This window comes from Fusarium musae, chromosome 7 (assembly GCF_019915245.1).
Source record: "Fusarium musae strain F31 chromosome 7, whole genome shotgun sequence".
Taxonomy (NCBI): domain Eukaryota; kingdom Fungi; phylum Ascomycota; class Sordariomycetes; order Hypocreales; family Nectriaceae; genus Fusarium; species Fusarium musae.
In genome coordinates this window covers 932,328-951,329 of record NC_058393.1, presented here as the reverse complement: position 1 = coordinate 951,329, position 19,002 = coordinate 932,328, and the positions used below count along the sequence as shown (strand labels likewise).

General features: G+C 49.1%; 3 protein-coding genes across 3 annotated transcripts; 2 read left to right on the top strand and 1 right to left on the bottom strand.

The window, feature by feature from the left end:
- Positions 1-4,268: 4,268 nt before the first annotated feature.
- Positions 4,269-5,228, top strand: J7337_009491 (uncharacterized protein; the record flags this gene model as incomplete). The annotated part of the gene is made up of 2 exons (XM_044827086.1): positions 4,269-4,312; positions 4,352-5,228. The coding sequence occupies 2 exons, from the start codon at positions 4,269-4,271 to the stop codon at positions 5,226-5,228; spliced, it is 921 nt and encodes a 306-aa protein (XP_044677680.1).
- A 1,703-nt stretch (positions 5,229-6,931) lies between these two features.
- J7337_009490 (uncharacterized protein) lies at positions 6,932-14,318 on the bottom strand (the record flags this gene model as incomplete). Its single annotated transcript, XM_044827085.1, has 3 exons — positions 6,932-9,440; positions 9,488-9,567; positions 9,615-14,318. The coding sequence occupies 3 exons, from the start codon at positions 14,316-14,318 to the stop codon at positions 6,932-6,934; spliced, it is 7,293 nt and encodes a 2,430-aa protein (XP_044677679.1).
- Positions 14,319-15,728: 1,410 nt separating this feature from the next.
- Positions 15,729-17,374, top strand: J7337_009489 (uncharacterized protein; the record flags this gene model as incomplete). Its single annotated transcript, XM_044827084.1, has 3 exons — positions 15,729-15,752; positions 15,897-16,270; positions 16,348-17,374. The coding sequence occupies 3 exons, from the start codon at positions 15,729-15,731 to the stop codon at positions 17,372-17,374; spliced, it is 1,425 nt and encodes a 474-aa protein (XP_044677678.1).
- Positions 17,375-19,002: the final 1,628 nt, after the last annotated feature.

The window sequence follows — 19,002 nt, the reverse complement described above, 5'->3', positions numbered from 1 at the left end:
TGAATTGTATGGTGATGTGGTATGGGAAAGGTGATCCTTGTAAACCATCATTCTATCCTGTCTATATCTTTCGCTGAATGCTCTTTATTCTTTAAATATTAAACAATTCCTTTTCTCCTCTAGTCTAGTATGCTAATATATAATCAGCTGGCCTAGCTGGCTTCTATCTTTTGGCTTTGGCTTGCCGCTACCTTTATGGGCTTGAGAAATCGAAATTGGATATTAGTGACAACCACTTCACTCTCTTCTCGGCAACCCTTTATCCGGATTGACCTCAGCCCTTGGCACTGTTCTCAGGTCTCCTCCGATACTTTCTCTATTGATGATGGACTGAAGGAAGCACAAAGTTATGGACTCTTTTTTCCGTCTCCTCTTGTTATGACGCGCAGATGGTTCTTCAAATCTTACAACGTACAACGCTAGAACGAGATTATTGAAACACAAACTCCTCTTAAGATCTCGGCGTTTGCTTTTAGCTGTTGAACGGTAATTCGCGCTCCAGCCCAAGATCTCAGTTCAAGATAGCTCGACAGAATTATAACAGCACCTAATGGACTGGTAATTGGTGCATGTTTTTGGTCAACCCCCATGCCCATCATCTTGTTTTGACTCCACTGTTCCCACCCTCTAAACGCGCGATAGATATCATGAGTCTAGCGGCTCTCGTTGCTTCTTGGCTATGGAACGAACCATTCCTCATTGTGCAAAAAACATCCCATTCTCATCAATCGAAGACGACAGGATGAAGCAATTGCGGGCACAAACAAACAAAGTTGCCGTGCATCCCGCTCTGTATTTCAGCTTGACTCTCCTCCCGCTTCCAAGCACTACTAGACCTTATGGTCTCTCACTATCCCCAACATAGAACTCAACTCACATGAACTAGTGCCTGAGTTCAGCGCCGCGCCGTTAGACATGGCATCGCCCAGTTTAGGGAACGGTGACCTACCGTAACGGGCCATTTCCGGCCCCTTTCTGTAAGTTTTGCCTTTCTGACCAGACGATCCCGTCGCCGGACAAAGTAGAGGCCAAGATGATGGTTGTGGGTGAGAATTGTAGGACCTCAAGGCCTAAAGATGTTTGATCGGCATCAAAAAACAGTGAATATCTCGCAATATCTTTGGTTTGCTCCACAGTCCACAGACCATGGCCAAGATCTCAGTATCCCTGCTCCGTGGGACTTGTGGTTTCAGTCATTTTGGAGCCCGCCCGCGGAAGGGAGAGAGGGAGCATGGATTATGATGGACTTGACAAGGTTGTAAGTGGGATAAGGTTGGAGAGAAACATGAAATAACATGCGCGAAACCGTTCGGCCATGTTCTTGGAGATTCCCGCATGATAGCGAGAGCGAGCGAGCGATCGCGATCGGTTTACTTACTCCATAGAGAAGCAGACAGAACAAGCCCTTTCTTCTCTGATCCTTATCTGAGTCGTTTCCATGTTGGATACAAGTCAATCGTGTGTCAGGAATGGCCGTTTATCTTTGATGCAGAAACTTGCCCTTGCAATAACACGAGCATTGACCCGTCCTCCCCGCTCTTGTATAATCAATCCATCAGATCATAACCCTTGACAATTTTAAATATTTTGCCATTTTACTGGAGTCACTGGACAATACAGCAATACGCGGGAATGAGCCTCCCTTTCACAATTCAACGTCACTGAGAGAGACTCAGCCGCTGTCGTGTGACTGGAGATCTAAAACTCACCTTTAATTTTCTGACTGGGCAACAATCTACTCAGTAGCCCCAGTTTCTCTCTCTCCATGTGTCTAGTCTAGCTGATTCAAAGTTATTTAGCTTGAGGGTTAAACTTACAAAGAATCTATCCATTGCCTTGTCCAGCTGAACACGTAAACCAGCTCGGGAATACGTATCTTTTAAGTTGGAACAAAAGTCAATTGATAGATTGCCTTGGTATGCTGACACGCTAAGAGCCCAAGAGGTCTGTCTAGTCCATCTTGAGTCGACGTTGCTACGGCGGTTCGGTCTATTTCTGTGTGGAAAATGGCACGATATGCACGATAGTGGTGGTGAAGCTTAGAAATGGCTGGAGTTTGTGAGCCTCTTGATCTAAAATCCGGGACTTTTTCTTTAGTATTTGTACTGTATCTATAGTAGCAGCCTCTTATTATCGATGATGATGATGATGATGATCAAAAACTTGGCACTTGGGTAATATTTCGATCAGTTATTATCCAGGAACCATCGCCTTTAATTTTGTATGTCACTGGCGGTCCAATAACCTCGTCACACTTTTATCTCAAGAGGCTTATGATTAAGTATGTACTGTACTCCATACTATGGATGTCTTGTACCTACACCACCTGTGAATCTCACTCACATTTCTCAGTATCCGACTTCAACACCCTCCATCAAGCCCAACACGAACTCCAACTGCCGCCAAGTGCAGTGACTGCTACCCCATCTCTGCAGACGAGTACACCCTCTTTGACGCGCTTGTGTTCCAATTGTCCAATGGCGTAGCTAGCTCTTCCGATTTCTTACATGCTGTATCGTATTTTCTCGAGAACCCTTTTTGCTTGTCCTTGTCAGAACCGACTGAACACGGGCGTGGCAAGGATGCTTTGTAATGTCTCAATCTGCGACGCTATTCCCAACCAAATTCTCGGCTGTGTGCTTGGGAGAGTCACGCAAGCAATGATATGCGTGGGGGGGTTGTCACGATTCTCTGCCTGTGTGATATCTCGTGAATACCAAATATCGGCATCATCGAGCCGTAAACCGAGGCTGTCACCATAAATATCTTGGCCGCCACATCCGCCATGTTCCTCTGACTGCTCTGTCGCTGTGTCACGTTGTCTTGTGTAGTTGAGGCTCCGTTGTCCAAGGTAACTTGACTAAGCTCTGACATATTCGCACATGCCAATGGCCAGGTTCTTCTGTCAACAAACGCAGTGACTTCTCGGCTCTACGCTGTGCCACGATGCACCACTGTCTGTCTGTATGTCTTTTACTTTAGCCGACGAGCCTTGAGGTACTGTACAACCACCTCTGCATGTAGTTCTTTTCCCCTCTATGATGCTCGAGTGAGAATATGATTCCTCTATGTTGAGGGAAAAGACTGTCACAGGCAAATCACAAGCTCAACCACTGTCGCTATTGCGTGTTTGGCTGCGCCGCTTCGCCAGGAGAATCCCACTCTGCTGCAAGCCGCCCGCCACCAGCTGCAGTCGGTCGATGTTAGTTGCGTCGTGAGGGTGTAGAGGCTCAATTTTTTTTTTTAGGTTTTCCGCTCTCGAAGGTTCCGGAGCATTTTGCAAACTGCAATATCGTGGAGCTTTGACTGATGTGATAATCAATTCTATGTTGCTGTTGTATCTCTACTCCCAGTTTCTTCCATTGTGCAGTACACGTAACCGTTCTGTGGTCTATGACTATCTAGATATCATTGATTCGTACATCTCAGAGCTAAAACTACGGCATGTGGGAGAAATGCTTCAACTTTCCACGACGACAATGGAGCAGTTTTTAAACATATATGCTCGGTTGAGTAGTCTAACTTACTTGTTGGGCCTTCTTCTGCTTTTGACATGCGTGTTCGTCATCTATTTAAGCGGCCTTCCTACTATGGCTTTGAGTTTTTCGCGAATGCAGAGCTAATCGACGTGAAACACTCGGTCGCGATCTTAGTCGAGATAATGGGGCAGAGCCGCAAAACGAACCTTTTACGGACGAACCCGATCGAGGCTTTTGACTACATAGGTCCGACTGGCCACGAAATCTCTGTTTTGATTACTTGATGAGATGCGGTTCTTGCAAACAGATGAAATTCTGGGTACAATCTTCAGATGAGATGGTGATCTAGGGTAGGCAAATCGGTATAGCGCTTCAGAGCTGACCACTCATGGTCTTCAGCTGTCGCAGGTGGCACCGCAGGATGGCCCAAGCTCCCTAGCTCCTATGTCATCGCCTAAGTCGGATGCGTCTCTGATCCTAGAGATACGCATCATCAGCCTTGTCAAATACAATATCAACATTCACAACAAACATCGATATATGCACACTGAGCCTCACAACGCTGTTTCAATACCCGCGACTCAATAAATGAGCCTGGTGCTCTCTATAATATCTTCATTTTACCTGCCGATGTGACTAGTTGACCGAAAGGTCCCTTCCGGCGCCTCCGGCTTCGACCGTACTCAGCCTGTCGATATGGTCGCGGTATCAGGCTTTCGGAGTCTCTCGACTCCTGTGAATCGAACTCGACGTCTTCCCATGATACTCGGAGGCGGTGCATTCTTCATCATGTGCATCATATACCTCCTTCTCTCCATTGCACCTTGTATGGTGTATGGGAATTGCTACCGTGGTTATTCAAGTGCTTACAGCTTCGATGCTGACTTGGCTCACAACCCGACCTGGATGGCCGATATCCCCGACGATGTATTCCTCTCGAGCCTGAGTATACCGGGTACACATGACACAATGACCTACGAGATAGGAAGCGAGGTTCTGCAGTGTCAGAATTGGAACCTGACTACCCAACTGGAAGCAGGTATTCGCTACTTCGACATCCGCGCTCGTGTACGTGATGACGAGTTGCATATTTACCATGCCAATGGCTACACGGGCTTCAGCTTTGAAGATGTGGTTGGCTATATGAACGACTTCCTGGACAGGAACCCTTCTGAGACGATCATCATGCGCCTCAAGCAGGAGGGTAACGGCATAGGAGACAACAACACTCTGTCATTCGAAGCCGCCTTCAACAAATACCCACTCGGGGACCGACTGTACAACTACAGCGCTTCTGACCCTCTGCCAACTCTTGGTAGTCTTCGCTCCAAGATCTTTGTTCTTCAAAACTTCCCAGCTTGGCGAGGAGGACCATATGGCTTGAAGTGGGAAGGCCATCAAATGATCTTAGAAGATATATGGATCATTCCTGATATCTACCATCTGTCGGAGAAGTGGACTGCGATCCGTGATGCTCTCGAACTCGCTGCAACAGCACCTCTCGACAACAAGGTCCTCTATTTGGCTCACATTTCAGCCTCTGTTGGTGTCTTGCCTATCGAGGCTGCGGCTGGGCCCATGAACCGAACTGTCACTGGTATGAACGACATGACTGGCCAGTGGATTAAGGATTTTGAAGATAACGAAGACACTACCCGAACTGGAATCGTCATCATCGATTTCCCCGGCAAGAAGTTCATTGATGCCATTCTTCGATGGAACAAGTCATATACAAAGAAGCAGGCATAGGCCCAGGCCGATCATTGGTTGTGCTCAAGCCCTCGCCTGGGACTAAGGCCTCATGTCTTGATACACTGGACACACCAAAGCCCGGTCGTCGGTTATTGTCAAGCTTTCTCATCTGAGACTCTGACGTCTCACCTCTCTCTCACTCATGGAATCGATACCCCACAGCATTGTGTACCCTAGCTAGCTCTCTAAATTACAATCGTCAGCGTGGCTGAACAAATATCACTTGACGGCAAATAAAAATTATGCCAGATGAAAAAATAAGCATATTCAAATGAGGATTATCCAATTTTACTCCCCGTAGATCAATTCCTCATCATGCCCCTGCGTCTAACGTGGATACTGTGGCGTCCGGATGCGTTTCACCAGGGCGAGTTGACTGAGTCAAAGAGAAAAGATCGTCAGGGACAGAAACACCAGAAATCAAGGCAGAGACTGTATAACGAAACAAAAGTACAGTACATAAAGTACGTAAAGCACACGCACACGCACACGCACACGCTTTCGGTCTGCGTCCACCCTGTCTCGATTTCTGTCAATCAATCGCTGACTGTTCCGAACCCGGTGCGCGTTTCTGGCACACCTTGAGATGTGTGAATATATTGTTCTGTGCGTATTTGGCTACGACGTTGAGACCGAGATCGACATAATGTGATTGTGAAGTTGGGACGTTGATGGAGTAACATGGTCAAGATGAGATTGCTCTCATGGTCATAGGTCGAGTGAACAAATGATCTGAATGCATCTGAAATTACACACGTTGGTTACCCGGTATTGAAGGATCAACTAAACGAGGTGAGAACTATGGGCTATTACTCTCTGTCTTCAAGGCCAGACTGAGATAGAAGCTGAAGTTCTTAGCCAATACGTGTGACTGTAGGACAAGTAAGTAACTGAATCTCACAGCCCTAGAACTGTCAATGTTGAGTGATGACATTCGAACGTAGAGTTTATATCTTCACCCAACTTGTCATCTACAGTAAAGTATACGGCACTGAGTAGGAAGAGTACGTAAATCTGAAGATCTTATAGCCTGATACTATTCGGTATGCTTAACTGCCTGAACCGTCTCATCCCCCCTAATGCAAGAATCCTACAATACTTTACAAGGCCTCTCTCTAGAAACCTGACCCCAAAGTCTTTTTTACTCTAATTTGTATCACAGAAACAGGCAAGCAAATTCGCCGCCCAATGGGTATAATGCACTTCCTGAACGCCTTGCAACTAAAGCACCTGAACCCCCCAAAAGCCGATTCTAATAGACACAAGAGTCTGATGCAACTCTTTTGTTTCGAGGCATTGCTGAGACCGACTGATTCAATATGATAATGTTGTTGAGACCAAGTGCAGTCTCCAAGGAGCGAGCATGTGTGCATGTGTGGAAAAGCAGTAATAATTGTAGTAGTAGTAAAAGGAGATGTGTACTGATTGATAATGCAAAGGTCGGAAAGGAGCATAATGTGACAAAAGTCCTGATAAACGCCCTGGAAATGCGACTCGTCTGTTGTCCATCCGTTCGTTCCTGATCAGACTGCTTGCTTGGTCGTGTCAGAAGTCCTCTTCTGCGGGTCGTATCGTTATTGTATATCCATGATCAAACTCGTATTCTCTCTCCCCTTTTCTTGTCTCTTCTCTTTCTGTCTCTTCTCCTTCTCTCATACTCAAAACATGCCGACTTCCTTGCTTCATTCAATTTATGTCTTTCATCGCCGAGGCCGCTTCTCACGTTCACTCGATAAGTTTCCGACTCCTTCTTCGCTTCTTCTCTTGCGTCCACGATCCTCTCGTCCATCACGGCGATCCTCCGGTCGCAGCCCTCCATCACGCTGTCCTCCACGACCGCCTCCTCTACCGCTGCCCCCCCAATCCTCACCACTTCGGCCGCTTTGACCATCACCTCTATGTCGTCCTTCCCGACCTTGAACCAGGTCTCTACTACCTGTTGGAGGAGGGCCCATAGGCTCTCGTGGGGCACCGCTTTGATCTCTGTTAGATCTCCTAGATTCCCTCTCTTCTCTGCCACCTTCGCCAGCTCCTGATCGACGGTCCCGATATTCGCGATGTTCCTTGCCCTCGCGTTCTCGACCTGGACTACGATCTCGCTCTCGTTCACGACTAGCTCCTCGACGCGAAGGGCGGCTGGGCCGACTCTCACGGTCACCTCGGCGACTTCGGTCATGCTCGCTACGACCTGAGCTTTCATCTCCATTGGCGGGCACCCGGCTTGACGATTCGTTCCTGATAGGATCTTGTCGTTCTTGAGCCGGTGTAGCGGTGGGGGAACCTCCAGTCAAGACCTGAGCATCAGAACCGCCAAGGGTTTGGCGTGAATGGCCCCTTCTTCCGCTGTTGCTCCGGCTTCCATCCGGCATATTGGCTTGGGCTTGTTGCAGGGTGCTGTTGATGCCCGCAAGCTGCCTCCGCCCACCACCGTTGCGAACACGTTCGTTCGAGGAAGCTGGACCGGTAGGCACATTAGGCTCACCAGCTGGTGATCCTGCGTAGCTGCTAGGTGTTTGTCGTTGTCCAGGCCCAGGACCTCGGTCGGGAGTGTTGGTTCCAGGCATTGACTGACGATTGTGACCATGGTTATGGCCATGAGGATGAGACGGCGGCGGTCCAGGAGGAGGGGGAGGGACGGCACCAACTTGAGCACCGATTTGTGCTAGACGCTCTGGATGGACCCCTGCAGGTGTAGCATTACTGGATGCAGGAGAAGGCAGACCCTGGCTGGGGTTTGCGTTTCTAATCCGGTTTTGGGGGCCGCTTGGCGTGCCTGAGGGCGTGACAGGGCCATTGTTCTGATCGAACCCACGTCTTCCTCTGCCTGACGCCGCCGGACCAGTAGGTGGTGGTCGATCTGGAGTAGGAGGGCGTTCTGCTTCCGCACCAACAAACCTGCCATCAAGTCGACCTGGCAGGCCTTGAGGCACACCATGACCTCTATTTGAGCCTCGTCCACGGGCTCTTGGTCCGCTTGGTCCGTAAGGGACCTCAGTGACATTCTGTATCGAGTTGAGACGTCCATAAGAATCATCTTGATGAGGTGGCTTGTGCTCAGGCTCGGGAACTCGAGAAGGAGTTCCATGGAAACTAGAAGCATCGCGACCCTTGGGTCCAGAACTTCGCTCAGCCTCACGGTCCATTGGTCTATCACCGCGGTACGGTGATCGCTCCCGGGGGTCTCTTCCGGAAGAAGGCCTGTGTTCCACAGGATAGTTGCGATCATGTCGGTCTTCACGTCCACCTTCAGGCTGGCCACTCTCATGCCCATACCGACCTCCTCGTCGAGGAGATTGACCGCGAGCGTTGTGATCTCGTGGCTCGTTCCGAGGGGCGCGTGAAGGTGTGTTGTCTCTGTTACCCATCAGGGCTGCCCTCTCCGGATTGATTGTATCCATTGGCTCTACGGGAGCGTTCTTACGACCTCTACTAGACCGATCGGAGTCCGGTGCACGAGCCCGTTCGTTGTCTTGAGCAAACAGGGCAGCGCGCTCAGGGTTGATATGTGGCTCAGGTGCCTCGACAGCTGCAGCGGGAGCCGTAGGGGCTGGGGTAGGTGTTTCGTTCAAGCGACCATGGTCGTGACCCCTGCTGCTCTTAGAATCTCTAGTTCGGTCTCGCTCATGTTCGCCACGACGACTTGACCCGTCAGTTCGAGTTGATTCCCGGCCGTGATCTTGTGTTCGTCGCTCAGAGAAGTCGCGCGAACGATCAGGACGAGCAGGATCAAAATTTCGAGAATCGCGCTGATCCCGGGACTCACGAGGTTCTCTAGGCTCACGTTGATCTCGAGCATCGCGAGGTTCCCTAGGCTCACGAGAATCCCTAGAGCGTGCGTCTCTGGGCTCTTTACCATCACGACGCTCATGCCCGCGGGACTGGTTAAATCTTTCGGGAGCGTAGTGCGCAGGAATAGGCACATCAGGGCGACTAGGCAGGGTATGAGGTGGCCGTTCCGGAAGCGTGTTAGGCCGAGAGTCGTGCTTCGCACCAGCGCCAGCACCAGCACCAGAATTGTTATTGGAGTTGCGGGGACCAGATGGTGTATGGTCGCGTTTTGAATCCCGAGACGATCCTGGCTTGGCTGGCAGCAAATCCTTCGCCGGGCTTGTGGATTTCGTCAGATCTGTCGCGGAATTCTTGGAGTCTTTGCCATCCTTGACCTCTCCATCTTCTTCCTCAGCAGTCGTTTGCTTCCCCCTTGATTGCCTGGTTTTGTTAGACTTAATGCATCTTTGTCAGAGATATCTACGTACTTGTTGGGACCAGGCTTGAATTCTGGCGCAGTTGCACGCAAATTGGTCGTCTTGTCTGCTTCGTTCTGAGCAGCGCCAGCCTATTGAGGGTCAGTAATGTCCGGGAAACCGATATCGTAGCACTTACACCACCAGGGCGGAAAGCCTGGACCATAACCCATTTGGATTTCCTCCTCTGAAGTTCTGACATGGCACCCTGAGCAGCGACTGACAGATCGACACGTCCGCCAACCTCGCTATCAGGAGAAGGTTTGGCAGCACTCTCTTGCTTGGTGATAGTTTGGAGAAGGCTTGAAAATTTCGTAGCCATAAAGTCGATAGCCGGGAAGAAATCGAGGACCGCCTTCAGAACTGTGATGGCATTTCGAATATGCATCCATTCCGTACCCTCCAAACAAGAACGCAGAGCGCTATTGAGGTTCTTATGCCAGCGGAAGAGCAAGTCACGGAATTGTTCGTGTTCAACAAAGGTCAGTGGCTTGTCATTGTCGTCAAAAGCCAGAGCGAACCCAAGGCGGGGCTGATCGGGGGTTCCCTTGGCCTCTTTCTCATACACACCCAATCTTGGCTGATCTCTTGACTTGTCCTTTTCATTATTGGGAACCGTCGCGTTCTTGTGCCAACGCGATAGATCCTCAAGAATGAGCTTCAAGAAGCGACCAAGATACTCAGCCTCCATGACTGTGGATGTGAAAATAAGAGCCCTCAGGCGGTTGGCGTTGAATAGACGGTCGTAGAGTGACATCAACTGGAAGCCCGGGGCATTACCTTCGTGCAGTGCCTTGATAAACTTGTATGTATACTCGGCATCGGCCTTGGAGAGAAGCATGCGAGGGATGAAACATTGCTCGAGTAGAATATCGGATATGGTGTCTGGCTTGGCTCGAGGTTCTGGGAAAGAGGATTGGAACTGCTTGTTCAGGTAAATTTTCCATTTCGCCTGGCGCATCAGATGTTCACTGTTTTCTTCTGAAAGCCCGATCTGGAGCTGCATAAGCTCCTTTCGTTTTTCCACTTTGCGCTCTTGTCCACGCCTTGACATGTCGCTTCGATCTCGTGAGATAGCGACCTCTTCGGCTCTGAGGCGATCTTTCTCCTGTCTGTAGATTTTGTCTGGACAATAGAGGTCACCTAGCTGAAGAGCCCAAAAGTTCGCATAAAGCTCTGGGGTGATCGTCTGCCAGATCTCAGGACGGATAATATTTTGGATGGCATCCACAATCGGCTGTAATGTTATCTTGATAAGAGAGGAATCTTCCGACTTCTGTGATGGTTGTGAATTAGTTGCTGTGTTCGGTGCTGGTGAGTTTTGGGCACCAGCCTGTTCTTCAGCCTGTACTGCTTCTTGGCTGGGTGTTTCGTTGCCGCCGGAAGCAGCAGGCGTATCAGACATTGAAACATCGCCTTCTTTGTCTGTAGGTTGCGTGACCTGAGCCTTTTCCTTCGCCTCGTCGACCTTCTTTGGCTTCCAGGGATGCATGCGATGAGAAAGGCTGGCCCTGCCGATCAGAAAAGCCAGACTAGGGTCGAGGCCGTACGAATGGATGAGTTCAGGAATCGAGGGAACAAGGTCGTCGAAGGTCGATGGGTCCATGTTACTCCAGAGCAAGTCGAGGTATTGAACCAAGATGCGATGCGAATCGTCAATCATCGAGGATAGATATTTGATGTGGGCTTCATCGTCCGGCACCTGAAAGAGAGCTGCTTGTCGGTACTGTGCCAGGTTAATGAGTAACTGCGCGGCAAGTTTGGACTCCGTCAAAGCTTGGATGAGACGTTTCGAACTCTTGATGTTCTCGAATCGCTTGTCCTGGCCGCGAATTAGAGTATGGCGTCGCAGGTATTCACCTCCAGCCATGGATAAAATTTGAAGGTCAGTGAAATCAACTGAGTCAACAATACCGCCCATCGAGGTGATGAGCTCCTTTAGAATGATAAGGTCGGTGGAGTTGCCCTGAATGAGCTGATGATTAACATATTGTAGGACGGGTGTGGCGTTAAGAACTGTGTATCGTCGAAAGACTCTGCCAGAGAATCTTGACAAGGCCTGTAACCATTTGCTGGTAGTGAGAGCGTGTTCAGCTTGAGTACGACTCCTTGATTTGCCAAGAGAGCTCATCAAGGACCATACAAGCACATCGTAGGAGAGATCTGTAAAGTACTTGGCGCACTCTACAAAAGCATCGATCAGATTTGGATAGGACTCCAATTGCTCGAAAGCAACCCTGAAAACGATACCAGGAGATGAGTAACTGGTTTTGGCGAGTTGCTTAGCCATTTCGCTCAAGTTCGTGAGAGAAACTCGCTTCATGGTGCCCCTTGTTTCCGATGTGGCCTTTGCGAAAGCTGCCTTCATAGCGGGCAATCGAGAAATCTGTCCCTCAAACCATTCGGCGTACATGGAGTAGCGAGTGGTCATGGGGTAATGCCTTAAGAGCTCCCAGATAGCGTTGACAGCTGAAGCATTAGCCTTGGTATGACTCAAAGCTGGCATCAGTAGTCGTCGAAGTAGATCGTGCCATCGGGTAAGATTGTGCTCTGATTTGTCCTCAGCAAGACTCTTCGCTCCGATTCTGGCCAACTTGGTCAACAGAGCCTCATCCTTGCCAATATTGACACCGGAAATGTTGAGAAGTGTCCCACAGAGAGTGAAGATATCATCCACGGACTGGCAAACAGGGATGTTGTCGGCCCACTCGTCCCAGTAGTATCGATAATTTTGGGATTCGTTGGTGTCGACTTTATCAGGGAATGGCCACCTCAAAGACTTGCGGGTTGTTAATCTGCTCAATCGAACACTGCCTTTAGGAAGTCCGGACTGATCGAAATCCGGAACAAATTTGGTTGGGCATCCAGTTTCACCAACAACGACAGGTCGGCTGTCGCGGAAGACCTTGTCAACGCAATGATGAAGAATGCGATGAATCCTTTCGAGGACCTCGGGGAAGACATCTGGGATCCATGGGAAGCGACCAAGAATGAATAGTGATTCGGGGATAGCTCCGATGGTCAATAATTGAGTGAGCAATGCCACTTTTTGTTCCAACGGTTCTGGCAGTTTTGGCTTGTTGTCTGCAGCTTCTGTGGCAGCCTCCTTCGTTTCTGCTTCAACCTTCTTGGGAAGTTCGCGCCTAGGCATATTCGAGCTATTGGGATTATCATCGTCGCCTTGGGGCAGGACACCAGCCATGAGAAGGGCGTTCATCGGACCGCCACGAGAAGATCGTTCTTCCTCCTCGATCCTCTTCATCTCCTTTTCTTTGATTGCCTCCATGTCTTCATCAGCTGGCGAAAGATGCGGGTATAGATCGGTCAAGGAAATAAACCCAATCTTGACAAGAAGAGCAGCTAAGTATAGCAGATTGGCGGGGAGGACATCTGTCTGGTCGCGAGCATTGGAGTTGTAGAAACGCAACTTGAAGCCGAGTAGTTGTGCGGCCGTTCTGTTGCCAGGGGGTGGGAGGGTTTTGGTTTCTTGTACCCACTGCCTTTCAATATCAGCGGCAGCATCATCGCACTCGGCGCCGTTGGTGATTGTAAGTTGTTGCGAGTCAGAATCGGCGACTTGTCGACCACCAAGCTCAAAGAAAGCCTCCATGTGAACTTCCCGAGCTCGATCCCAGAAAGCAATATCTCGAACTCGCTTCTTCTCCTCCAGGAGCTTCTCATCATCTTCCGTCGTTGTCCACTGCGAGTAGTCTGGGGTTGCCCACAAGGGTAAGCCACCAACATAGACTGCGGCACTGAATTTGAGATGAGATCGAGGCCACCAGGAGCTAACTCGTAAAAATTTGACAAAGAATTTGAACTGCTTGATGAGAACAGCAGCCGCAACGTCGAGGGTTACGTCCAATACTCTGCCGACGTCAAGATCGAATGTGCCAATAAGAGCCTTGATTCGTTCGAAGGTCTGCTCTGCCATTTCGGGAGGAGGGGGAGTCACACTGCTAGTTGTGAAAAGTTCCGTTATGAGCTTTGAATATCCTTCCGTCTCCTCGCGGAGCAGGTTATAGTTGGCTTGTCGGTATAGAAGGTTTGTTGCTTGCTTGATACCTAGTTTGACAAAGTTATCTCGAATGAGTCCTATCCGCTGCAAAACTTCAGCTTCGAGCACTTGTCGCATTAGGTTGGACGACACGCCAGATGACAGGACGAATTCACGAAGAGTCGGCCTGTAAATGGCGGGCTCGTTATCCATGACTATGGACAAGGAGTCAAGAAATAAGGTGTGGGGAGCGAACGCGTATGAATCCTTAATAATCTCCGTCGTTTCGTCACCAAGAATTTCCTTGACGCAGGCACCTGCATCGGCTGGTGGTAATCGAGCTTCGACAACTGCGTGCACGAACTCTTGGAACAAGCTTGACAGCTCCGTAATGTCAACATCTTCCCGCGACTGCTTTCCATGCTGGATGATTGCATTCCGACCACTCTCAGCCCAAGTGCTAATCTTCTCGTTCGTAAGATGATTATAGCGATAGTTAGAACGGACCGGAGAGGGCGGTCGCAACAACGGCGGTGGTGCATAAGCAGGTCTCTTGATCACTGGCGCAGAAGGAGGAGGAGGAGGAGGTGCCGGTGGCTGTGGTGTATGAGAAGAGCTGGGCCGTCGTTGCGTTGATGAAGGGTTCTGTTGATGATTTGGGGGTCCTCGGTTTTGACCTTGAGATGAATCGCGTCGGCTGGGACCTCTAGGCCCTCTGCCACGACCACGAGCCATGTTATCGTCGCGGTCGTGTTGTCCAAGCGCGGTATCACCGGGTCGATGAGGAGAAGATCGGCCGCCTTCAACGGAATGGCGATCACTTCTCTTTCGTTTACCCGGAGGCATAACTCGCGATAATGAAGTCGTAACCGAAAGCGATGATTATCTCATTAGATGATCGTGATGATGATGTGCGATGTCGAATATTATGGATGTCAAGGTCTGGAAGAGAAAATATGAGTTGAGAGTTCCGAAAATAGCGGAGGAAGCAGCATTTGTTGCTATCAAGGCTGCGGCGCGGATGAGGAAAGACTGACTTTTGACGACAAGGAGTCCGGGTGGGGAAGGTTATAGTCGCGACAAAGCTGACAAGGGAACGACTGGAAGAAAAGAAGTTGGTAGTAGTACAAGAGTGCGCAATTATCTTCTGATCTGACAGAAAGAAGCAAGATACGTGTGCGATTGGTTGTTTGCGTTGGGTGAGCCCAGTCGCGATGGGTTTGAGAAGAAAGGAATAAAGCAAAGAAGCTCCAACAAAGCAAAAGCACGGATGGAATTACATGTCACGACGTTTTGGCAGCCTTATCCTTTTACTGGGGAAACGAGGCTGCCAACCACTGGAGGCCCTTCGGCCAGTGGCAGGCAAAGCGCCCGCACGGACCACCTTCAGCGGACTTGACAGTACGTACCGCTCTATTGGGATTCTAGGTAGGTACAGTCCGCAGGGGTATCAAATGTGCATTTCCGCGATTTTTTAGGTATTTCTTGCCACAACGGAATTAATAACACCAATAAGATATTATATATTCAGTATATCTATAGAGATAATACTAGACTGATCTACAAGCAGATCAGTTAAGATTAGCTATAAAAAATCCTTAGTTAGAAGTACTGATTTTACATTTGATCCCCCTGGGGGCTGTACCTTATTTATCTCATCGGTTTCAGGGTTGAATGCCACTTCAGTTTAGAGCTTGATACTTATTGAATAACAGTTGGTTTGGGTTGACAATAGAAATGACGACTGTAGACATTTATATTGAGTTATGTAATAGATTCATTCATATTGTACCTGATTTGAATCCGGAAACAATCAATTTGATATTACCGAACCGTTCCCCAGACTCACGTCGGCACGTGATTGCCACATCCTCCGTTGCCGGCCAATTCCTGCATCAAAGAGAGCATCTCAATTGGCTGAGTCATAGCATCCATGGAGACCAGCCAGAATTACGCCATAGCAAGGCCCAGGTTTTTTCACCTAAACACTCATAGAATCACTCCTTTTGGGTCAATTGAGTTCTAAAGCACTATTGACTAACATATCTATACCTGAAAAGTCCCAATTTTAATCGGGTTGAGTCACTCTGAGATTGAGCGACCTCGATATTAAACTTTAAGACCCTGGAGCGACCCCGGTCCGATCTTTTTGTATAACCTCTCACAAAGTACATCAGTGCAGATATCGTGGAGAGAAACTTTGACAACCTCAGACGATCATGCCAGCTGCGACTATGGCTGAAAACACTAACACAAATGGCGGTTCTCGTCAACATTATGGTCAGTATTTACCTTTATCATTGTATGCTTCCTTCAGCATCTCTTTCTTCTCTTCCCTCGTCCTTCATCCCTTTCATGCCCTTCTACCCTCATCATTATAGAAGACAAGTGACTGAATACCTGTAAGAAAGAACGCAATCACAGCCTGAGAACCCGTTCTCTGCCCTCATTCCTGAGCAGCAGATAGCGATTGTTCCAGAATTCACTCTCGAGTCCGGAGTCACACTCTACAACCTACCAGTTGCTTATACAACTCGCGGCAAACTCAATGAAGAGGGCAACAATGCCATGGTAATCTGCCATGCTCTCACCGGAAGTGCCGATGTGAGCGACTGGTGGGGTCCTCTACTTGGAGGTCCTGGCCGAGCTTTTGACACTTCGAGGTTCTTCATTGTTTGTATGAACAGTCTTGGCAGCCCTTATGGTACCGCAAGCCCAGTAACTGCCAAGGACAATGATCCAAGCAAGGGTCGATACGGACCCGAGTTCCCTCTCACTACAATTCGAGATGACGTCAAGTAAGTTCAGATTCGTAGAATCTCGACACCTGCGTTCATGTTCGCTTGAACAAGAAACAGCGGCTAACTATTGACAGCCTCCACAAGCTCATCCTTGATGATCTAGGCGTGAAGCAACTTGCTGCTGTTGTTGGAGGTTCTCTGGGTGGTATGTTTGTGCTTGAGTGGGCATACTTTGGCAAGGACTATATCCGATGCATCGTCCCTATCGCGACCTCAAGCAGACATAGCGCTTGGGGTATCAGCTGGGGTGAGGCTCAACGACAGAGCATCTACGCCGACCCCAAGTACGACGATGGATATTATGCCTTTGACGACCCCCCTTCAACTGGTCTAGGTGCGGCTCGTATGTCTGCTTTGCTCACATATCGAAGCCGTAACTCCTTCGAGTCGAGATTCGGACGCAACATCCCCGACCCATCCAAGGTCCAAACCATTGGAGGTCGACCTCGCCCCTCGACTCCCTCAGAGGCACACTTCCATATTCACAACGATGGCCATGTCGTAAAGCGTACATCCATATCTCGCCAGAACAGCACAACTGATGCAGCCTCAACTGCTGAGTCACCTGCTGTGCCCGATGTAGCGGATCCTCAATTCCATGGACCTACCAATGGTAGCCTCACTGGAGGAGAGCTGCCTCAGTCGCACTATTTCTCCGCCCAGTCGTATTTACGATACCAGGGACGTAAGTTTGTTACGCGATTCGACAGCAACTGCTACATTGCCATGACTCGTAAATTGGACACGCATGACGTGTCACGCAACCGAGCAGACACCATCGCAGATGCACTAGCTATGATCCAACAACCCACACTTGTTTTGGGCATTGAGAGCGATGGCCTCTTCACTTTTGCTGAGCAGGAGGAGATTGCACAGCACGTACCTAATGCGCGTCTCGAGCGAATCGAGAGTCCTGAAGGTCACGATGCATTTTTGTTGCAGTTTGAGCAGGTCAACAACTACGTTCTCTCATTTTTCAAGGAGGTCTTGCCTGATATCATGTCCAAGGATGGCGGAGCACCCGAGGAGGCCAGTGTTGGGCAAATCACAAAGTCGAGCACATTTGGAGAAGCTGAAGTTGAGGATATTACTGCGTGGTAGATTGCTTGGAGTAATGTTAGGATGGCGCCTGGTGTCGTGCTGCAGAAAAGGTTAGACAAGAATGGAAATCAGGATGACGAGTCCGAATATGCACGCTTGGGTTGTTAATGCGTTGTCTTCTAACTGAGTAGTTGTTTCTTCGAATCTTATGTCAGATCAAGCTGTCTTGTGACGATTTCTAGGCACAAATGGCATGCAACATCGCCGATTATATTAGGCAGGCAGCGCAAGTCTAGCAGAAATTCACATTGGGGCCTGATTTCAAACTGTAGAGCTTCAGGAGCACTGAGAAGCAAAACAATCGAGACCTTCAGTTACCTCAGAGAGTCCAAGATAACTAATCGGAAGTCTCCCAAGCTCACCTCGAGTACGTCCTAAGCTTGTCTAATATTATTGTTACTGTGGGATCGAGATTGAGGTTCTCAATATCCCTGGACGAGAGAGAGAAGCACTGACTCATACTGACGCCAGCAACTGGGATGTTTGAAGTGCACAATGAATATCGCAAGATGTTGCAAACTTGACCTCATTGCAGTTAACCCACAAAATCAAAGTTCTAGAAGCCATAAAAGATCATCTTCTACCAGTTCACGTTCTAGTTAAGACAATACTAGGCTTCGGCACTAAAGATGAGCTCTGTATCGGCACTTAGACATGTGGGTATATCCATCAGAGCATTCTAGAACGCGCACACATGTTGTTCTAGGGTGACAATGGAACCATACGATGCAGTCGATGACAAGTGCCGAGTCGATCATCACGATGTTACCCGACCACTTATTAACGGCATCCACTGCCAGGCGATACAGGAATACGCGAGTCCACGGATGTGTGCGAGACATTGAGGGAGAGAGGTCAACTGTCTCAAGACCCTACATGAAAGAATCTAGAAGGGTCTGAGAAGCGTTCAAGCTTCGAAGCCTGAAATCAATAGTCAATGTCCGTTGATAACTGGACTCGTTGTTCGTGGTGCCGTCTGTTAGCTAGCCATACTAGCCAACCTTCTCCCCCCTGATACCACCATGTTCTCAACAATGGTATTCACAATTGTCGATATTTGATCTTGTCACATTCACGACGTGAAGCCACCGAGTACATGGCGCTCTATGTTCCACGATAAACGATCGTGGTGGCGGCTAGACTAAAACATGAGGCCGTCCCGAGTGACATTCCTGGAATGCAGATTGATGAAAACAGGACAAAGTCGAGCAGGTACACCAATAACATCGTCACTTCGCTTATTGGCGCTCAATACATTTCTCCCCGGGAGCTGTGTTACTGGCTGTTGAAGGTTTATGATTACAAGATTCGAAGGTCATGGCCGTTGAGGGATCTATTTCTGTCGGGTGCCGCAATTAACTTTGATATACATTTCAATAAACACGGGCTTGAAGATTTAGATGTTACTCCGGGCTTACGGGAACCTTGTTTGTCTTGGCAGACGGCGTAGGGTGTTGTTGTGAACCCTTAAGAACTGGATGTTGGTTGAGAGGACGACACGACATCGTTAACACACCATTAGAGCCACTGCACATGCGAACATGGTGCAATGGTTTTCAACCCTTCACATGAGGCCCAGACGCTGGCCAGGCATCTCTTGTCAGGCAATTCTGAGAGATTGGAATGTG